We start from the raw sequence: 23199 nt of genomic DNA, 5'->3' as shown, positions 1-23199 counted from the left end.
TTTCTTCTGCCTAAATATCAGCTTGTTTCCAATGGAGATGCTCTTTTTCCTTCCTCCCCCATCAGAAAGGCTCCGCTAAACAACTGGGTCACATTAAAATACCTTTTTGCTTTCAATCCAGAGATAGCCACATGCCAACGATAGATGAAGCGACTCCTATGGTATAGGAGGTTTAGATTCTGGCTAGCCAGATTGCGTATTGCAGAGCTAGCAAGCTCTGCAATACACAGTTATGCAGCTTTATGCATATGAAAGTCCAGCAGAAGCCGGTGACTGTCTCTGCAGCTGAAGTCTTAAGCACCAGTTACAGTGTTTGCAGGACTGGGCTACTGGGGACCACACATTCTTCAGACTTTTCAGACTAATCAAAGACTACCCTTGAATCCTTCCTATTGATTTTATCAACACAAGAATGAAGGAGACACACAACAGAAAGATTCCTCTTCACAGTTGTTTTCAGTCACATTCAGTCAAGGTATGCTTTTAAACCATTTTGCATATATGGCTAAAGATTCATGGGAGGAGTCATATGTAAAATGCAATAGACAGCAAATCAGGATTCAACCACAGGTGCTCTCAACAGCGAGGCCAGCAAGTATTTCATATGGCTCAGTTCTCAGCTTTTACAGCTCACTGGCCTCTTCTGGCTGGAAAACATCATATGAATTTATTTCAGATTCATTAGCTTTGTCCATTAGTTACTAAATCAGTGTTTTATTAGGCGGCTTATGGTCACCAAAAGGACAGAGTGAGGATCAGGGCCTACTGCGATACAAGCCATACAAACACACAGAAAGATACAGTCCCAGTTCTGAAATCCACTTAGGGTAGGTATCAGGCAAACAACACTAAAAAATCAAATTACAGAATCACCTTAAATGTACAGTGTGGTATATGACGTATTTTAATGAATCAAGCTAGCACTCCTGTTGAAGACTGATTAAAAATGTGGCTATTCCATGCAGTAGGCTATGTGGCAATTATGATATGCACAAGATGGATAAGAAAGCAAAATAGTTTTGGGGCTGCTGCTCTAGATTTTGTTGTTTCTGTTTTCTATTGCCTTCCTTCTGCATGACTGTATGGCTACCAGCTCATTAGTACTTCTCTCAACTCTCAAGATATTACACTTGAGACTCTTGGCTTTATATTAGCATTGCAGCAAGCACTACAGCTGCATTGGTCTTATGCTTAATTTAAGCTTTGGCTCTTTGCCCCTGCAATGTTAGTGCAAGACTGTAGAGGTTTGTAAGCCTCTGAAGGTTTCATTTCCTAGACCTGCCCTTACACTGAATTCACTGCATACAGATGCAATGCAGGTTTCCTTTATCACATGTTGCCAGGTCTGAAATATCTTTAGACTAAAGTCACTTTCTAGAGGAAGCTAGTATTCATTTTATTCACACTCCATCCAGTACCCCTTTTCCTATGCAACAAGGAGTGCTGGCATGCTGCACTGAACCTTCTTCTACTTTGCTGTTCAGTTTACTAGGCAATACATGGAGGATGTTTCTCACGTTTTCTCAATCCCAACTGCTTTAGCCCAAGCTTACATTTGAAATGTGATTTCAGGCACACAGAAACCAACAAGAAGTATGAGAGTTTTGCTGAGGCTTAGGGAGATGCAGGAAGTTACGCTGATAAACTGCAGAACAATAGAAAGAATGTGGATTTATCAGAAAAATCTACTGGTCCCTGATGTGATTTGCAGGCAGCTGTTTTTGTCTTTAATCAGTTTCTGCCTGCCACTTTTAATCTATCCCACTGAAACACAGAGTGCCAATATTTTTGAGAACTTATTGATCAACCTGTGAGCAGAAATGATGACATTACATTAGGAATTTAAGATCTGGACTGAAAATGCAGGCTTTGAGCATATCCCTGTGTCCAATGAGCTGGTGAAGTCTCAGCATACAACCCCTTGTGTTGATAGTAAGAAATGACAAATCTTAGCCCCCTGGAGGTGGCATTCTCTCCTCTGACAAGCAGAGAGCCTTAAGTGATGAGACTCTGAATTTAAGAACAGCAGTTAAGTCCCTACAGCTGGCTGGGATGAAACAGAGCCTAGGTGTCCCTGTGCATTGCACAGATTTCAGTCCTCAGAGTTGTAAAGAAGGGGGGCATGAGCTGAAACTTTTGCTGCATGGAAGACCGTTTCACCTCCTCCATCACAGCTGTTCTGCATAACAAATTGGAAACCTTTTTAAACAGGATTCCAATTTGATGAAGTACAGTAAAAATACACAGGACTGACACAGAGGTTACCAAAAGCAATCAAATCTAGCCCTGGAGGGAAGAATGCCCTGGACAGAGTCCTCACATTAACAGCTAGAAAGTACCCAGTGGAATTGCCAAATGGATTTAACAGAAAAATGTTAGTGAAGAGCAACTGAGCAAAGGAATCTTCTGCAAGAGAAACAGCCTGGAAAAGCAAGAAATAGCCAAGTGTGTGAAAGGAGAGAAGTGTTTCACTGTATAGAGAAGAACCAGCACAATATTAGTGCAAACAGTGCCTATGGAGGACAACCCCATTCACGCTGCCGCTGTGCTGAGAACCACTGACTGCACTCCCTGTTGTGCTAGTAGCTAAATTTGTTAATGTGCAAAATAACCGGGTTGTTATGAGCAAAGGCAAAGGGACAGTATATGCATGGAAACAGTGAACCACATCAACAGCAATATCTTCCAATTCTCCCTCCAGGAGATGATATTAAGGAGGATTTTCTGTACATGCACAGCAATCCTGTAAAATCCCCATGCAAAGGCAGATTAAGACTGAATAGTAATTCATATCACCTGGCCTTTATGGAGACATGTCAAGCTTTTACAGGGATGAAACAGGCAACATTTTCTAGAAATGCCACTAAAGTATAATACAGTTTAAACAATACTGCTGCTGCTGAGCCCTTAAAACCACAAGTAACCACCAGCCCTCATAAAAATCATAAGAATGGCTATAAAATCCTGAGATTTAAAAATAACAGTACTAATATTTACATTGTTTATGCTTGTCTTCTGGTTTATGAGCATCTGGGCTGTACAGGAGAAAAGATATTTCACCTTTCTCCCTTATAAAATGACAGGTCAAAAACTGCCAGAGCTCTACAATACCAAAAGCAAGGATTTTAAGAAAAAACACCAAAAATCCTGAGAGTTCTGACTCAAAAAAAGACATTTGACAGCAACATTAACAGAAGACAGAGCCTTTTACTTGAGGTGTGTCATAAAATTGGGTTGCAAAAATAGAATCTGTATTAAATTTTGTTAGGCAGGTCCATCAACTTAGTAAATCAGAATTTGCTGTTAAAAGCCCACATGACAGGAAAAGAGTGCACAACCTAAAAGGAGCACAAATCAACAAGGAGATTAACTGAAACTGCAGTAGCATCCCCTTTTTATCCCTGGAACAACAGTGAGCTACCCAAAATAAAAAAACACTTAAGCTCTAACAGAAAGATCTTTACTGCACCAAGGTCAGGAGCCTAGGGTTCCTTTTCCAGCAAAACAGGGAGCAAGTCTTGACACCGATTAGGACAGTTTGTTTTGTTGGCAAATATAAAGGTAAAAGTTACGCAATAATAACAGCAGGAGAAGAAGTAACAACATGGAGGAATTTTGCTCATTGCCACTGTTTGCAAAGCCTACTCCAATATTTTAACCCAAGTGTTTGCCTGGAATGTGCAGAGCTGTACCAAATGCAATTCCTTTTCTCTCTTTTGAGGGGTTACACCAAAGAAGCTCAGTGAGTCTGAGCATTACACTGTAACGCAAAGGCAGTCTGATTTCTTCTGACAGCTACATTAGTATATTCTCACATTAAAAAATAATGTTATCACAGTTCTCCCTAAATTAATTATCCCAATCAACCCTCAGGCTTTCAGCAGTCACCAGCTCTGACACTCTGCATCAAATTCTGCCTCCAAAACCCTCATTGTTCTCAGGGTCTCTTGCTGAATTGATGCACATATCTGACCTCTGGGCAGTTTAACCAACACCAAACCTGTGCTTTTCACTAGCTGTCCAGCCATCACTTCCCAGCATCACCACAACAGTTGCTATTTTCTTATTGATGGCAACTGCTTACCTGAGTTTTGTGGGTATTCACCAGAGAGGGTGCAGCAGCCACCATGGAGCTGCTGCGAGGTCTTGGTAAAGGGGTGATCTCTGGCTCAGGTGGTTTCTCTGGCTTTTCCTGTAGCATATGCCTCAGCCTCTGCAGGTAGTACATTAGTGACCACTGTGTGCCCTCCTCAGACCAATGTGGCTGCAGCAGGCAGCGCAGCACTGCCACATCAAAGTATGTGGCGTAGCGAGACTTCTGGCACGGTGGGATCACCAAGGACACCCTGTTCCAAAAAGCAGGAGTAGAAATGTTAGTTGTGAGGCTCCTTAGCCCTTCTTAGATACTCAGCTCTCTGAATAAACCACTCAACGATGATCTGTCAAGTTTGTATGTTCAACTGTTCTTAAGGGGTCACTCCTGATACCACAAAGTTTTCATTGATAGCTGGAAACCAGTTCTGTCCTAGCATACATGCTGGTCCACCCCAAAAGACTCAAGAGCTGTAATAAGAGGTCTAAAATTTAGCCACGCGTCAAGAGCTGTAAGCCATTCTCATTCTCCTGCGATCTGCAGAAATCACCAGGATGTGCACACAGCTGTGCCTGCTTGAGCTTGCAGGGACATTTGACACTGACCCTTTGGGACTAAGGCCCTGACTGAGGAAAGCATTACTGAAGACATTTAAGTGGATATTTAGCTTTCAGCTCCCTACAGGACTCAAGTAAATGCTTTGTTAAGTGTTTTCTTGGATAGGGTTGCTTTCTTAAACTGTGGTCTGAAGATAAGCCTCCAGCACCTGCGCTAACTGAAGAATTTGTTCAGCTGGAAACAGACAACCCTTGAGCATCTGCTGTTCAGATACTAGTAATATATATTTAGGAATGGTTTACATTTGTACACATCAGGCCTTACTTAAGAAGGAACAGGCAGGGCAGCTAGGTTAGTTAACCCTTTAAGCCAATTAAATTGATTCTTATACAAGTAAAAGTTACTGTTATGGACACTCTTTGCCAAGGTGTGCTAGAGAAAAGGACCATTTTTAGCCTTCGTTCTGATTTTCTTGCCTTTCAGGTGGCATCATTTCCTGATGGGTTTCAGTACGGAATTTCCTAAGTATTGTAGAACTTAATGCATGCAAAAGCAAGATGTCTATAGTAAGCCTCAGAAACGAGACTCCAGAGATTTCATATTTCAAAGGAATCATATCTGTTTCCAGAGCCAATCTTATTGCAATAAAATGCCCCAACTTTTTTAGTATTTGTTTTTTACACCACTCTTCTCTCAGCAGAGTGCAACTGGCCTGATCTACCCTCTGTACAGTCACTAGCTGTTAGGAGACAATCTGTCAGAAAAGAAGCAGTGAAACGGAGTTGGAGGAATGAGAATCACATGGCAAAAGAAGGTGTGAAATGCTGGGGGTGGGGCAGGAACTCTGGAGATCTATCTATTTTTTTTGCCTGCGGAAGTACACAATTTGAATGTTTCCACTCAGTGTCTTAGAAACACACCTCCATGAACTGAGTACTTCTGTGATTTGATTCTATAAAAATCAACAGCACTTTCATGAATTGTATTCTCAGGCATTTGAGAATCATCACAAGAACATCAAATACTTATTTTTTTAAAAACCATTTATATTATCAATTCTGCTAAACAACATACAAACAGCATTGGCAGGACACCCCCACCTCCTGCTGGGTACCACCACATTCTGAACATCCAAGGCCACAGTCCAGCAAAGCATTAGGGAACAAGCGGCAATACTGCCCAGTGGAACCTCTAAGTGCTTAAAGTGAAGTGCACGCTTAAAGTGCTTTGCTGGATCGCTGCCCAGTGCCACAGAGCTGCCCTGTGCATCCAATGCAGATATAGGACTGGCAAAGGAGAAAGAAGTGTGCAGTGAACATTGACACCACTTGGAATCATGTGAACCCTGCTCCATATTACACGCTTCGAAACAGGGGGCAGGTGGCAAGGCTGGGCTTGGAGCAACGCGTGCATCTAGAACTCAAACCTGCAGGAGCTGGTTTGCTGCCAGGCCCACAGGCCAATGTTACAGGCACTTGGCAACTGCAGACCAGCCCGTCTGTGTCAGCATATGTCACTATATGCAATCTATAGATTCAAAGCTTCTCCCCTTGAATTCAATTACCTTGAATATAGTGCTGTATTCAAGGTAAAAATGTTACAAGTTTGATGACTTTAAAATGAGCTGTTATAAAAACCTGAAAAACTGAATTAGGAAGGCGAAAATAATGATAAGTGGCAACATGCTATAATGTTTTCCCCATAAAGCCGATGTGAAGGCTGCTTTTGTCACAGTCAAGATTGTGTCACATAGACGCAGCCTGTGAAAAACCATAAGGATAGCTGGGATACTCAAAGCATCCCAGCAAAGGAAATAAAGCCCATCACCTCAGTAGCAAATGTGAAGGATGATGCATTGCTCCCTGGTCACTTTGCAGGACCCAGATCAGTGTCTGAGTCTAAACAGTCTTTCATGCTCCCCTGTATGCAGCATAGGCAAACCCGAGGCACAACACAGCTTGGAGCAAGGCATGTTCTCCTTATGAAATATTTTCCACCAAAGTCCTTCCTGCAAAGTCTATTTCCCAGGCAGTGTGTTCAAGACAGCAGCTTGGATAAAGGGCTGTGGCTTTATTTGCTTCACTGTTAAACTGTATCATCTGTAAATGGAGAATTTCACTGAGTGGAGCCGGGATAATTAGCCAGGATCAGAGGAACAAGCCATTTGCTCCAGAAGTGTCTGAGGAACCAGAAATTAAGCTCTGTGCTTCATTTAAAAGGAAACCTAGTGTTCGTATAATCAGCTCTTGGTTGCCTGTGACTGCAGGGAGAGTGGAAAGGCAGCCTTCCTTCCGCGCCGGCCCAAGGACAAAGGAATACTGCGGCTGTTGGTACGGAGAGTAAACAACATTTGTTCCCCAGTTGTCTGTTGCTTGGCAACCAAAGCTCCCTGTACAGTTTTAACTGATCAATGAGTCCTGCAAATGAGGAGACATAATGATGCTCTCTTCAAAGCCTGTCTGAAGCTTCATCCCCATAGCAACCACCAGACCCAGCTTGACAAATTGAGCACCTGATGCTGTCTTCTTAAAAGGCTGCTTATTTTTTTATGGCTGTGCACTCTGAGCAGTAGTGTTCACACACAGAAAGGCAGTTCTGTCCCCAACTTCAGTTTTACTGGCTCACATTAATACCAATTAAATAAAGACCCAGAACTGACAGCAGGCTTGATACAAAATCCTGAGGAAAGCCTCCTGATGGGATCAGAACCCTAGAGAATAGCTTTGCCCTTTCCACCAGTGAAAGGGTGCATCAACCCCCTTTTTGACAAATCAGAGCCCTTCCTAGATTATATCCAGAAACCCACTTCATCCCACATTTCTTCTGTCTCTGTAATGAAGCAATTTCTTAAAACACTGCGGTGTTTTGGATATGACATTTCCCAAAAGAGATAAGCAACAGCACCAAAATTTTCAGGAGGAGTTTAAGTGACACTCCTAAATCCATAGAGACCTAAAAATATAGCTAGGCTTCCCTCCCTCTCCACCCCATGAAAACACTCATCACTTTCATTTACTTTATGGCACTACTGAGTGTCCAGCACTACTGAAAATCTGGTTCTATCTTTACCTGCCCAAATCCAGATTAAAAGAAGTTAATTTATCAGTGCCATGCTGGAAAACCATGGCCTGAGCTCCACAGGGCAAGCTGGGAGGATGTTTGCATGGCTGCGCTTCTTTGTTAGGCTGTTCCTTTGGGCCAGTAGTCTAAAGCAAGCTAAGCAGCAGGATGCAGAGAAGGCATAATGAAGGCAAGGGAGAGAGGCTCACAAAAATTCTTTGCTAAAGGCAAAGAAAATTGCATCAGAAGGAAGCCAGAAAAGATACCGGCTGCCTCAGGCCGAATCTAGGTAAGGAGGGTTGAACCTGCAGGTTATTTGTTAGTGTCTTTAATGATAAGAAACCAACATATTAAAAAAGACCAAAGAAACTGTCCCAACAGGCCAGCTAGAGATTTCTCCAATGAAAGTGGCATTGAATATCAAGTGTCACCACCTTGTTCATCACCCAGAACTGGGGTTTGTTGAATTAAGAGTTTGAGATAAACATCCAGCACCCTTGGCGTGTACAGGCAACACCAGATTCAAGATAAAGGACTTCTGTGACCTCCACCATTGAGTCACACAAGCCTGCTGAAGGGGTTTGTACCTGGGATGTGCGGTACTTCTCTCCTGAGAGGTTTGGGAGGATACGCTTCCATCCAAGGAATTTCCACGATGACATGCTGAAACAGTGGCCTTTGGAGGTATAGAATCTGGCTGGGTTGTCTCACAGACCACCTGTAGTCCCTTTGGATAGTTTTAATAAAAGGAAATAGGTATATAAACATATTTATCTCTCCCATATTAGTTTTCTTACTCCAATTTGTGCTTAGACATGACTATTACTTATACCATAACACCATGATAATACCATGGAGAAACTGATCAAGCCTGGGGCTTCTCAGTACTAGGCAGTGTACAGGCAAAGCGTAAGACATGGCTCTTGCCCAAGAAAATAAGTAAGATCAGGCTTCCATCCTATAAGATAGGAAAAGGCCAAGGAGATCCTGACAACTACACTCAATACCCTTTGGTTCCACTGCAGACAAGGTTGGGAGCCTTCGGAAGAACTGTGAAGAACTGTAATTTCTGGAGATGGAATACTTTAGGGTGGTAACTGCAAGTACTATTTCAATATTAATTTCCCCCCTCCCTCAGCTCCTTATTCAAGCTTGTCTAACCTTAGCATAGAATTTACCTCGGTATGTCCACTGTCCAGATTAGGGGATTCACAAGTCACGCTCTGATTGTTGGTGGGAGAACTTCTCTTAGCTGAGAAAAGAAGTAAAAGGAGGTCATTTCAGGAATCACCTCTAATACTAAAATGTACCACTGAAAGGATAAACCAGAAAACAAAAACAAACCCAAAGCAGCATCTTTCTGCTGCAGACTTCCTAGGCATTAGCCACAGACATAAAAAGAAAGGAGGACTGTTTTAATTTTTGCATAATTCTTTCAATTGTTTTGTCAACAACATTGTCTACTGAAAATCACTATTTCTTTACAATTAAATTTGAATATAAATTTTATCCTAAATCCATTTGGCATCAAATTGTGTTTTCCTGTGCATACTAGTGCCTTTTATTTCGGAGCTCTTCCTCCTCCTATTTTCACATATATTCAGCTCCTTTTCTAGGTTACATCTCTCAGAATGTATTGTGATTTCCAATTTGACAAATGCCTTCATCACAGGAAACACACAAATGTCATACAGAAAGTTTGATCAGCGATACTGTAGAAGAACAAGGGCATCACAAAGACTAGGATGACAATTCTTGAAATCCTGTCACATCACAAGCTATTCAGATGTGACTTAGTATCAGACTGACTCCAAACAAAACATTGCAAAGCTTCTTCAGTAGAATTTTTTAATTTGTTGTTTGAAGGAAAATTTAAGTAAATTTAACTTTTTTGTCCCAATTTGAGACAGCAATCCTAAGATAGCAGAATATTCCTTGATATAAAGAACCTCATTCCAATTTCTATTTCCGTTCTGCTGAAAACATTTTCAAAACATAACAGAGTATTTTCATTTCAGACTTTACTCCTGCAGTTATTCTTTAGGGATTTTCTGACCACACTCCAGACCTATGGAAAAAATTCCAATAGTCAAAGAAAACTTAGGACTAATTCCTTTTGCTAGTTCCAGGGCTAAAATCCTATTTTTTAATTCCAGAAGTTGAGGCAGAGGTAGGAAGAGCTAGATATCAAAGATGGTTTTAAATCATTTGGAAGACTTGAATCTTTTCAATTCTGGACTGTCCCAGAGGCCTACAAAGCCTTCAGGACAAAATATGACACCCAAAATGACTTGTCATCAGAAAAATCTGATTTAGCGAACTACATTTCCACTACTGTGAAATTAAAGTTCCATGCTTTTGAGAACCAGCAAGCAATACTACAGCAATATACCCAGCACACTTTCAATTCACTACCTTGTAGGAATTATGCAAAACTACTGTCTAAAAACATAAAAGTAAAAAAGATTTTTTTAGAACGAGGCCAGACACAAAGGCTGGGAAGCCTAAGCACCCAACTCCAGTCTCATTATGGCTGCAGTACAAAGGAGGAGCAACCCCTTCCAGTATGCAAAAGCGAATTCACAACCTAAGCCTTCTTTGGAGCCTCTTGAAACTACTTTGTTTAATTTCATAACATGGTGAAATTAAAATTTCAGATAGGAGGAGAACATACTCTGCCAACTGTGTGCTCTTCACTGTTAGTTTTTGTCCCATGCCAGTCTGGGAAAGCCTTCCCCACCCATGTCAGGCTGCTGCTAGATACTGCCTTTGCCCTTCTTAGCAACTAAGGAAGATATGGTGAAACAGAGATATGAGGCTGACAGGAAATCATAACTCTACTGAAGAGTTTCTAATTTCCTATTTGTGATCTCTCTCTCATCTCCTATTTAATTATTATGCAAATGTCAGTTGACTCTGAGGGGAAACAACCTTAAACTACTCTCAAAGGTTTGACTAGTTCCTGCAGGATTAACATATTCCTTCAAATATGATGGCTACAGAACGTAAGGCAGCATCAGGCAAACAAAGGAAAGGTTTCCCAGCTCTCAGGAGCTACATTACCACAGCAAAGTCACAGACCTGTAACGATGTTCCTGATTGGTTTTACAAGGGCGTTGAAGGCAGAAACTTCAGGCTGCCTGTGTTCCCACATAGGCTGCCAAATAACAAGGCCACTAGCCAACCGAAATGTCAGGTCAGACTCCTAGAAAGACAAACAGAGGTTGTATCACTCAAGCTCACACAACAGAACGTTGTTTCCAGTCTAAAAGGACTGTCATTTCTCTGATGCACAGATCTTACAAGAAATGAGCGATACCATGTGCAGTTCATGTATAGGTCAGTATATGCTAACTCAAGGGCCACTGACACTACTCAGCAGACATTAATACATTTCAAGTATAGCTATTAAAAAATAATAGGGAAATCTCAATACAAAAATATACAAGAGGCTTTTTCCAAATGAAATTTCTATACTAGTTAGTGAACCCCATTTTTTCCAGGACATTAAGCTATAAAAGAAAAGGCCATTCCTGTGTCAGAAAGCATCCCTTCTGACCATATGTAACCACTTAATATTTACTATTCAATCTCTGCCTTAGGATTTACATTCTGAGACTTGAACTTCTTGCCCCAAAAGAATAAGAATACTAAATATTAAAATATTACTTAGAAATCGGGAAACATGAAATGTAACAAATTACTATGAAATAGCAGTATACAATAATGTTATTATTATTAGCACTGTTAGTACCTGAGCTATGTCAATACAGAGACATTGGTACTATTTACACTTGTGCCATCACTGTTTTACATATGCAGGTAGCTGAAATCATGTAAATTAGTACAGAAGTAAATCTTAGCAGGATCAAGGTGCGAGTATGCACTTACTTGACCTAAGGTCAGATCTACATTAGGAAGCACTGACGTTGGTATAGACCAGCTATCCCCATAAGGCAAACAAACATGGTAATAGCAGTTTTGGCAGCATAATTATAGCTGCACCACTGTCTCCTGTTGACATAGCTCCACATGCCTCAGCGGTTGAAATTGATGATGCAGACAGAGCTCAAGAAATGGCAGGAGCTGACTGCTTGTAGCTCTCCAGCCCTTCTATTCCCTACTCTTCAGTAGTACCATCTCATCATAATGAGCTCACAAGCCTTGTTATAAACTAAGCTTGTATTTAATTACTATTTTTATTAAGGAGCACCTTGCGAGGCTTTTGGAAGTGATAGCAGTAACGTGTTGCATTTTTACTTTGCACTGCTAGCTTTTGGTGACATGCCAACACTTTTATCTACAGTTGTTAAGTTACAGGATTACACGCATCCCCCTCACGCCCCAAAAACCTCATTTAAAAACACATTGCTAAATACACAAATCCTCTCAGAAGTTAGGGATTCCATCATTTAGGTCTGCTTGTGCCAACATGTATCATCTTCCTTGAGCACATGCATTACTTTGGTTATCTGATCAGATAGTATCCTTCCCCAGAGACCTCTACCTCTTTGAAACACAGAAGGGACAATGCTGACTTAGTGAGCCAGTTACATGCCTCATTTACCTCACCTTTTTTGAGCTTTGCTTTGATGACAGAAACATGCATGTTTTCATGGGCTTTACAATGTTCATCACTACAGTATCTCAGAGATCTCAGAGATTTTCAAGGTAAACCTGAGATATTGTTATTAACCCCATCTTGTAAATGGGAAACTACATCCCAGAAAGATTAATATGAAAAAAATGGAAACCTAATCTCTAATAGCCAGGGTCTACCTCCAGTTTCGTTTCATTTATTCAAAGGGCAGCCCACATTTGTGTGTGTAGCACTGGGAAGAATTCAGCATTTCTTCCTGTCATGTCCCAGTAGCTTACAGAGAAAATGTGGAACTAGTAACAAGTATGAAAAATTTGGGCTAAATAAATTGAGCAATACTGTACAGGAACTCAGTAGCAGAAGTAGGGAAAGAATCTAGCTCTCCAGACCTGCTTTCACCTGCCTTAACCAAAAGGTTACCCTTTATCTCCTGTACTTTCTTATCTTCTTCAACTGTTGCAGCATACAAGGCTGAATTAGAACAGATAACAGCCTCCATCACTTCATGACTTTATAGAGCTTTTCCAAGCACCTACTCTCCAGAGCCAGTTTCTCTTCCAAGGCCTAGCTGCGCTAAGGGCTAAGTGGCAGCCCTCCAGAGAGGCTAAAGACAAGAGGCAGGAGTCAGAGCATGCAGAAAATGTCTCCTCATCACACCACTCTGCACAGCTGATGCACTCAGCATAAAACCAACAGAGGGACCCGGTAGACAGGAAGCCTGCAGCCTGCTTCCAACTTTGGAACAAAGGAATGCTCAATTGCCTTTGCCACTGCCATGCTTATACCACTATCACACATTCCTGGTAATTAGCATCAAGATGATTAGTAATGACAACAACAAATACCAGTGGCAGCCCTGTGGGGGAATCCCCCAGAAGCTAGCAAGGCCCTTCTGAGCAATGGCTGAGAATCACTGGAGCAAGCTAAAGCTCACAATCCTTTCTGCAGGTTCCAGGGTCCCAAAGACTTCACAAGGGCCGCAGACCTTTGACATTCCCGAGGGCTGAAAATGGCTCACTTCAGATTGATTTCCCTTTGTGTCTGCCTGATGCTGTGGTGATTGTTCATGTCACTGGAAGTATTTCTTCCTGATGGCAGTGGTATTCTGCCAGCTTGTTAAACCATTTCCAGTGGTCACCCAGTGTGCACTGTAGGCTGAATTAATTAACAATCACAAAGGCAGAATCGTTCTTTTCCTGCTTAGAGGTGCCTCCACACAAGAACCCCACCGGTGTTCCACTTACTTTAATCCTGTGGACAAGGGGAGCAAAAAGGAACACAAAGAGCTCCACTGTGGCCATGGAGTTCTGGAAGAACTTCCTTCTGTTATTCTCCTCCTCGTCATTCATGGTGCTAGGCCGGGGATGTCCTGGTGATCCCTGGTTTTCAGCCTGGTGGATGAAGGCGCTACTGCTCCCTCCCCAGCTAGAGCCTCTGTCTCCTCCAAATCGGTCATTGCTGCAGTCCTGAGGGGCCTCCAGCAGCATCCAGTGAAGAGTGTGAAGAAGCTTTGTTTCAGCTACTCCAAGCTTATCCTGATGTCCTAGATGGAAAAATGCATCACAGTATCTCACAGGGTTTTCATTAATGGTACTGTTGAGACTTTCAGAGCCGCACAGGAAACTGGGCAATCAACGTCATGATAAGCATTTGAAAATTAAAATTCTGCCATTAAAAGTATCAGCATTCTGTTCCATTATGTTTGAAACCTCTTAATTCACAAGTTTCCATTTAATTCACAGCATTTGCAGTTCAGTCCCTGAAATGTCAGTGTCAGGGCAACTGAATGCATGGACATAGAGTGCTCCTAAAAGATGACAGCTTGACAGCCTTGTCTGTTTGACTCTATTGAATGGCATACCTCATGAAGCAAATTCCTGCTCAAATCAGGAAAAGACTAGTAAAGTAAGTTAGATTTAGACCTGGTCCTATCCTTATTATCTGATTGACTTATCTGCTGAGAATCAAATGCATTAGCCTGAATAAAAAGAAGGGGAAAAAAAAGAACTGAAGATATTAAAAGTACCTTCTGCAATTGGGCACTGCACCATGCCTTGAAAGAAATATGTATTCCTTCAAGGAACCCATGCCTGCTGGGTGGTAAGGCTTTTGCTAAAGCTAGTTCTATTATCTCTGGGAAATGACTAGCAAAATATTATTGAACTACTTAGATTCTTCAGCTCATCAGACCATTAACTTCCCTGGGGAAGCTCTCACAGTTTACCCTGCTATAAATGAGAACAGATCAAGAAAGGCAATCCACAGAATGAACTAACTGGGATTCTAGGATTTAGAATATGTTGGCACCCTGAGCATCAATCTGTCATATTTTGACTGATAACTTCAGTAATGGAAAAACAAACTCACATGAGCACTAACCTAGCTTGTTTCGGTTGGAGAGCAATGTTGCGGTGCAGTGCAGCACATGTGGGAGCGCAGCTTGGACAAGTTCCCAGCGAGAAATGCTCTGGATGGCTTCAGAGAGAGCTGGAGAAAGGCCATGCAGCTTGTTCTCTACTAAAACTCTTTCAAAAGACTGAAAGTAAGAACAAAGGAAAAAAAGACACTGTATATCTATTTCCGCACATACCTTCTCATACATACAACGTTCTCTTTTAAAAACCTGTAATCTGTAAGTTTTCACTATATAACTAAAGTACACCTTAGAATATTTTTCCTGAAAGACACAGACTGTAGCTACAGCTCACCAGACATATGGACCTACTTGGCTAAGAAAGGAATGGGCCACTCAATATATTTCCTGTAATAAAAAAAAAATAAAGCAAGTATCATGTGTATGTTAGTAAGTGCCGACAAGCCAGACTTACAGTTGTGCTGGGTATTAATCTGGCATGCCAGTAATCCTGTTGGAAGTCACAGGAGCCAATGAAGCCTATATTTGTGGAGCTGAGAGCTGGATATTCTTCTCGCACACACACGCTCTTTCAGTTTAGTGTAACATAAAGGGCAGCCCATTAAAGGTATATGGGCCTTAGGAAATGTTTTCACACCCTGCCACAAAAAATAATCAGTGTACAAAATTTTTTGTCGAGCCATGATGTAATGGTTTTGTGAACACTTAAAAGAGGTGATGGCTGCAGCAAGTTCATTATTTCCACCTCAAGCAACACAAAATAAGACTATCTGCCTTTGAAATCCCTAAGGAAGTTCCTTACTGCTAGTTGCTCCAACCATTTCCGTAAGTTCTTCCTCTGACCAGATATGAAGATCTCATTATAGGTCACAAAAGCAGTTATATGCCTTCACTGAAGTTCCTAAAGCGAAGAAATACGTTACTGACAATGCATGTCCTTGCCATATACCAGCTTAGCCTCCTGGCTACCTATTTGTTCACAAGCTGTTTCACCAATTTTATGAGGCTCTGGGCAGACAAGTAACTGTTGGCATTCATGACCTAACGGATGCTTCAAATGCCCTCACTCCAGATTCATAAAGCTTCTCCTTCAACACTAGTCATGCCGATTTTTCCTGTAAAATTAGGGGGGTAATAAGAATAGACTTAGTTACAAAGAAGAAAAGCAAAAAGGGCAGCAGTGGTAACCTAGCTCTCCTAAATGACCAGCCACTCCCAGGTGTGGCATGCTAACCAGCGGTAATGCACACTCTTCTGCATACCCCAGCAGCTGTGCACATCTGTTCTCTCCGGTTGTGGCCACATCTGCCAGTGTGGGCAGACATGAGCTCCTTCATCGAGAGGCAGGATGCCCTGGTGCAAGCATAAGCGCTGCACCATCGTGGCTTTACTGCATCCCCATAACAGCTCTGCTCTGGCCAGCATGGAGGCAGAGAAGCACACACCTATCTGTACTTACAACCTAAGACAGAAACTCCCCAGTAGCACCAGGCATAGACAAAGAGAAGGGGAGGTAGACTGTATGATTTACACAGATGTATTTGGGGGGTATTCAGACCTGAGTGTGCTTATAGAGGACTAAGCCTGTAGCAACACAAATTGAACCTGAGGAAATACTGACAATAAACATCAGAGCTGTCAACAAACATAAGTGTGTATAAAGTCACACTGTCCACCTACTAGAAACCCCAGGTTCTAGTCAGAAAACTCAACAGACTTTCTTTATGGAGCAATGGCTGAAATTGGAGGGCATTAGTTGTAATATGTGGACAAAAACACTGGCTTCCTGGGGATTAGTCAGAAATAACGTGCCATGGATTAGGCTGTCAGCAATGTGTATTTCTTAGCACCAGGATTGAATAACATGTCTACCAGGGAAAGGATGCCTCAAATCACTCTTACAGCGATCTGCTAGGGGCCACATTGTCTACAAAGGGAAATGGTCTCCTGCCATTCATTCCTATCAGTTCAGGAATGGGGGAACATGAAGGGATGGCCAATGCTTGGAAAGCCTTGGCAGGCAGGGGAGCGAAGTACTTGTTGTAAGATCTGAGTATTCTGTTCCATTCGGGAACTACAAAGTCATTGAACCACAGTAGCAGTTGAGAGCACATTAGTATAAAGACAACAGAGGTCTAGAACAACTATCGCAGACAAGGTTACCTAACAAAAGGGGGGGACAAAGCAGCAAAGTATCCCCAGAAGCAAGACAAGAGGTGCAGGGTTAATGCATGGTTACAAGCAACACAAAGTCTGAAAGAGCCAGTGAAAAACATGAGATTCTATTTATTTTTGTCAAATGGGGACAGGGTGCCACTCCTTATTTGTTGCTCCAGCCACACACTCCCACCTCTACTCATGCATCAGCTCTGGGGCTCACTGAAGCCTTCATTCAGCCAAGTCAAGCCTCTACACAAGCCAAAATGAAGCTCAGCATAGAGGTAAGTAGTTTCTACCAGGTTAGTGAGCTGAATTAGCGCACTGAAAGGCCTGCCAAGCACCAGTGCTGACCTAGGCTTATCAAAAGAAATTATCTTCTCACCTCCAGTAGAAAAGCCAAACCATAAGCTCACACTTCAGTACAGTGATAAAGCTATTCAGTTTACAGAGCAAGGGGAGGAAAAAAAAATCACTGTGAACAGCAACACTATTCTGAAGCGTGATGGAAGACACTTTGTTGCTCTCTGGCTTTCCATTCAAGGTGTCATTCATGGGTACTTCGATGGCATCAGGGACAAAGTCCTCCAACAACTGCCTTCTGGAAGCTCTGGCCCACATTCGGCATACTTCAGAAACTCAAGAGGAAGCCAAGGAGTCTACAATTATGTCTTTAAATAAGGCTTGTATTCACCTCAACATTTTGGGTTTCTGAGCCACATGATTAGCCACCAGAAGCTACATGGTTAGCCACGAGATTCCTCTGTTCTTTCCTGGCCTGAGCAGAAAGCTAAATATATTTCTGTACCACAACAGAAGATTAGCTTCCAGAACAGCACATGTGATCACAAGCATCTGAGACAGAAGTACTGTATGTTGCCAGAAAAATGCTAACACAAAGGCTACTATATGGAAACCACTGAGCATCCCTGTGTGCTATGGGCACTGGCTGGTACACAGTTGCCACTGTGCATGTACTGTCAGCACAGGACCTAGGTGGCATCAGTCCCCACACTGATAACTGTCACAAGCAGCCCAACAAGAACATGCAGTTCTTTGGGCAAGCGTTCCCATGGGATTTGCCTGGAGTTCTCCATAAAGGTCCAGCTCACAGCAGCTTCTGTCTACACCAGACATTCAAGATGCAAGGCCCTGGCTTAGCATTTGCTCCTGTAGAGCCTCCCTTTTGGTCTGCTATGGCTCTACGCTAACTTTCAGGACCTGCTACAGAGAATACACAGACATTAAGATAAAAGACCTAATTTTCACCCCACATGAACTAAGCAACTGCTGCTACAGCTGAGAGGAGTTACATGCTTCAACGAGAAGGCTGAACGAGAATGTCTGCAGTAAGCTCCTTGTAAGTCAGTCAGAAGAGAGATATTGTCATGCTATGGGTATGTCTGGAGCTGCAGCCTCAGGGCTGCTGCTTGGCTAAGAAAACAGTACCTACTTACAGCAAGCTTGTCCATGCCTGCAACACCCCACATACCAAAGGAGGATGAAGAACATCTGCCAAGGTGGTAGTGAGGAAAGTCAGTGTTACGCCTTGGCTGGAGAAAGGGCAGCCCCTTTCAGCAGTGCTCTGTGTGTGTGTGTGTTCAGCTCCCTCAGGGCTACTTACACAAGCATTTTTCCTTTTAGCTTGGTGATGCCATCTGTTTTCACAGGGAGTGGTGGTCAGTCTTGTCTGGCTGCCTTCCTACTGCTGCTGTTCTCCTTTTACCTTCTCCACCAAGAACCAAAGGGACTGTCAAATACCTTGTGACCAGGGTCAGCCTGTGTGTTACTTTGCTGCTGGAGTAGGAATAGGTAGCTGTCTGAGGAAGCCTAGACAAGCAGTACAGGACAGAGCAGATTCTGGCTGGGCTTTGCCAGGGTTTCCTATACAGCTTTGCTCAAGTTGCACAAACTTCCCCTGCTCTAAGCCCAGGGGAGCTGTACCTGCAGCAAACTGCATAAGGCAGCAAGGGCTCAGCCAGGCCCCTAGTGCCCACTAGACAGCCAGGACCCTGGGAAGCTCAGGACCTCCGTGTTCCATCCTCTCAGGAGTGCCAGATGAGCTGCAGGTCTCCTCCAGGAAGTAGCCCTAGAGGATCTCACTTGGGGTGGTGGGGGGGAGGCAGTAAGCTAGGAGAGCAGGGCCCAGTGCTTAGCCTAGTGTATGTACAGAAGGACCCTGTCAGAGACACAGAGAAACTATTAGTGCTTCTTGAACCAGACTGCTGTCCTTGGAGGGAACCTTACTGCCCTGTTCTTCCAAAGCTCAGGCTGCATCATGGTGGAAAGCAGAGACCATTGCTAAAGTCACATACGTTACTCGCATACGTTTCTGTGAGGCCATTTACTGCTTTGACTCATGCACATTAGGAATTACATTGTGTCAGGGCAAAACAACTTCAGAATGGGGAGAAGGAAGAACATTAAATCCATACTGAGGCACAAGAGCATTTAGACAGTGTAAGACAATGCGGGAGGGGCCGCAGTATGTGTCTTCAGATTAAAGGCTGTTATTCATAGACCAACTGAAGTCAGCGTGATTGTTCAGGTAAGGAAAACAAGGCTATGAAAGGGCCAGGTTTTCCTCAAGTATTAAAGTGTAAAGTGAAGCTCAAAGAAGCAATGCAATCTGCTCTTGCAGACCAGATGCTGTACTCGCTGAATCTAGGCCTCCAGCATCTGCTTCCTCAATGCACAACATGCAGCAAATTCTACTGCAGCAAGTTTAGAGCCAAGAATAATAGAATACTGCACAGTCTTGTGTCATATGCATTGTCAGACAGTTAACAGCCGATAGACATGCCCAGAACAATTCTGGCCAGAGAATTTTAAAAGGACAGATCATGTAACAGGTGCACAGTATTTTTAAGCACACTAGTCAATACAGTGGTGTTACATAGTCAGCTTGATGTTTCAGAAGACAAGCCAACTACCTGTCAAGTTCCAGAAACGCTGTCTCACCCATGCATGCAGCACTCTGCTACCCCACTGGATAATACAGAAGGTGTTGATGTGGGCAGACATTCCTGCGCGTTGGCAGGGATGAGCTGCCAATGATGATGAGCAAAAGAAGGTGACAGATACAGCAGCTCAGGCTGTATCCCATCAATTGCTCAAAACTAAGCCCCCCCCTTTGAAAGCTTTCTACCATAATTTAATGATTGTGTTACGAATTGGAGAAGAATCAAGTTCTCCTTCATCCAAGGGGTGGAAATGGATTGGATCTTCATGAAATGTGTTTTGCCAGGGCTCCCTTTCCCTTGGCTGAAGTGTGTGATTTATGTTGTTTTGCAGTTGGGTTTTTTGTTTGGTTTGGAGTTGTTTTTTGTTTGGTTGGTTGGTTTTTTGTAGGGTTTTTGTTTGTTTGTTTGTTTTTACACTCAGTAAATTCTGATATGCGCTCATAGAAGAAAGGCGATTTAGAATCAGCCTGGGGGACACAGAGGAAGACCTGATGCCAACAGCACAGCATGAAGCACAGGGAAGTCTCAGACAGACAGGTACATCATGGAGAACGCACACAGAAGGAAGCTCTGTCCCCCTACCCAACAGTAACAGACATTAGCTCATGGGGGGGCCCCAGCCTCAGATTATAGGCGCTTCAAGGCATGGCCCCTGCATACTGCTGAGACTCCTAGTAAAGGACATAAGGCAACAAGCTCCATTTTCTAGCTTCTGAACAACCAGGAACTGTCAGTGGTATAAACCAGTGATGATGCTTTTTGCTCCATGTGCCACAATTGCAATACATTTTACTCACTAACATGCTAAGCCAGCAGTCCTCTATCAGTACTTGGTATCTAGCAACAACCCTGAAAAATTTATGGATTTCTTGGAAGAAATTAGTCAGCAGCAGCTAGGGCTTCTCCAGCTTAATATCTTGTGAGAAGGAAGTCAGAAAATTGCTGCACAGAGACCTAAGTACTTTAAACTATTAAGATACACATCCAGACCAAGTTTTTCCAGTCTGTCAAGTTTGGCTGCAACTGCTTAATGTACTTTAAGTCATCCAAAGATCAGCAACAGTTCAAGGAGTTCTGAAATTCCCTAGATACCCATCTTACTTGAACTTGCTGCATGCCTCTCCTTTCTCCTCCCTTTACACAGTAGATAGAAATACAGTTAGAAATAAGAGTTATTAGTATCTGCATAATCATCTCTAATTATGCTGCTAAGACATGCTCCCTCTATTATCCAGCAGAGGAGTTATTTCCATCTTGCACAATGGTAAAAGTATTGTTTAAAGCCTGTTAGCAATGTTTAGATTTTCAATATTTTAAGTCTGAAAGAACTCTCCAGTAATCGCAAACCGAAACGACGCCAATCTCATCTGAAAGCACATACACACATGATGAACCGCAAATTTAGACCCAGATTGTCATAGCCCAGTCTGCCCATAACATTATTTACTTTATTTAATTACTAATTAGTTCAATTACTAATATCCAGATCAATGTATTTTTTGTTGTGTCTAGAGATGCACATGATATCCAAATTCTCTAGATGGGAAAAGGCTTCAAATCCTTCATGTGATAAAAGTACAAAATTAAGCTGAATGGACTAAATCCACTTCTGGCACAAGCTGAGAAGCTTGCTGATCAGCCACCATGGTCAGATCAAGTTGCATGAAAAGTTAATTACTAGTAAGAGTTGAAAAAGAGAAACATGTACATACCACACAGGAAGCTTCATATTGTTTCCCCAGTTTAGGTCTTAAAAATGCACTGAAGGAAGGGAGAAAAAGTGTTAGAGACCCAGTACTTCAAGTGTGGATTTTGCTTAGTTATTTTTAGGATTTTCCTCATGTCAGAAGGTTGGCAAAAGGCTGAGAAACTTAATGTAAATGAAAGACATAAGGCCAAAACAATGTTCAAAACAATGTTCAGATACCTGTTGATGACATCTGACAAAATGCTGTTACCTTTTCTAGAAGACAAAAGTACCCACACTGATATGTCAAGAGGTAGTTAATCCACCCTCAAGAAAAGTCCTGTTCCCCATGGATAAAATCTTCCATCAGACAGTTCTCAGCCATTTTACCTCAGTGAAAGATTTTCAATGTATTCTGTTTAAAACATGCTAAATATTACTGAACTTTGCCTTGCCTCTATTTTAAGCCAGAGATCCATTTGCCAGTTTTGTATTAAGTATTTTCCTTCACAGCTGCTGATGTGGAAGGCTTATGATGAAATGCAGGCCTGTACCCTGTAGGTAGTGAACACCCACCCTCTACTGCCATTCCCCTCTAGAATGGGATCAGAGTTAAATATTAAAAGATTAATCAGGTCACCTTATTACAGGTTTTTTGGGGGTTTTTTTGGAGGACATTGAAACTGTGGAATAAAGGGATTTTGTGACTGAGGCCTTAAATTAGAGCCACAACCTTCAAACCTTCCAACCTTCCCCCACAGCCCCTGCAATGTTTTCAGTTTAGAATTCTATTAAGACAGGATTCACAGGGAACATAAAGCCCCAGCCATACATTCAGCCTGCCCCTCATACATCAGTACTCTCCAATCCAGTGAAATAAGGTAAGACTTTGACATATCTGTTTTCATGCTAACCTCTCAAAGCATAGATTACACTTCCAGAACGGCTGCAAATACAGATACAAGCAAAGCTGCAAGGCCGGTGCAGCACCGAGGGATGCTGCTTCTGGTACCAGATCTCCAGGAGTCCTCTTAAAAGTAGGGGTGGAAGTGGGGGTGGAGGGGACAGATGACAGGGAGGAGGGGAGAGGTGTATAGACACACATATAATTGGATGTTTTAAAGTCAAATGAAGAAGCTGCCTGGGACTGCCACTAGGTTAAGCTGCCTCCAGTCCTGCCCCCATCCCCGATACACACAGATTGCTCTATATTGAGTGCAAAGAGAGCAGCTTGTTTCACGCCTTCGTGTTGCAGCTGCAGTAACTGCTTCCTCCCCGCCACTGGGCAGCAGCTGGCCCGCCCCCCCTCCCCACTTCCACTGCCCTGTTGCAGCTGTATCCCAAGTACCCAGGGCTTGCTGCTCTCACCTGGTTTGCCTCCACAGGAAGGTCTGGATTGGCAGAGGGATGCCACGGCCGCTCTCCTGCTCCTGGCCCTCCGAGCTTTTCCTTTTCACCATGATGCTGATGACAGCTGCTGCTGTGAGCCAGTCTTAGCAGACGTACCAGCCGGGATCTCCCATGGCTGCCTCTTTGCTCTCCGCAACTCTTTACCCTCTTCCCTTCATCCTCTGCAGCCCACCCCCTCCCTCCCCTCCCCTCTGACACCTCCCTTCAGCTTTGCTGGTGCAAAATGGCTGCAGAAGGCAGGGAGGAAATTAGGGGAGCGAAGATGTCCGCGTCCCTCTGCTTCCTCCCTGCCTTCAG

General features: G+C 42.9%; 1 protein-coding gene across 3 annotated transcripts in view; it reads right to left on the bottom strand.

Annotated features, from left to right (window-relative positions):
• The window catches only part of UNC80 (unc-80 homolog, NALCN channel complex subunit), a 131877-nt gene extending 108925 nt beyond the window's left edge, over positions 1-22952 (bottom strand). For all 3 annotated transcript variants that reach the window (XM_072874364.1, XM_072874362.1, XM_072874365.1), the window contains exons 1-8: positions 22861-22952; positions 21518-21566; positions 14691-14847; positions 13556-13854; positions 10793-10916; positions 8890-8963; positions 8299-8438; positions 4085-4346 (exon numbers count right to left, since the gene is read on the bottom strand). In XM_072874364.1, the coding sequence (XP_072730465.1) occupies positions 4085-4346; positions 8299-8438; positions 8890-8963; positions 10793-10916; positions 13556-13854; positions 14691-14847; positions 21518-21566; positions 22861-22952 (1197 nt within the window). The remainder of the gene's footprint in view (positions 1-4084; positions 4347-8298; positions 8439-8889; positions 8964-10792; positions 10917-13555; positions 13855-14690; positions 14848-21517; positions 21567-22860) is intronic.
• Between the last annotated feature and the right edge of the window lie 247 nt (positions 22953-23199).

The sequence above is a fragment of the Ciconia boyciana genome, chromosome 10 (genome assembly GCF_034638445.1).
Source record: "Ciconia boyciana chromosome 10, ASM3463844v1, whole genome shotgun sequence".
NCBI lineage: Eukaryota > Metazoa > Chordata > Aves > Ciconiiformes > Ciconiidae > Ciconia > Ciconia boyciana.
This window is presented reverse-complemented; position numbering and strand designations above follow the sequence as displayed.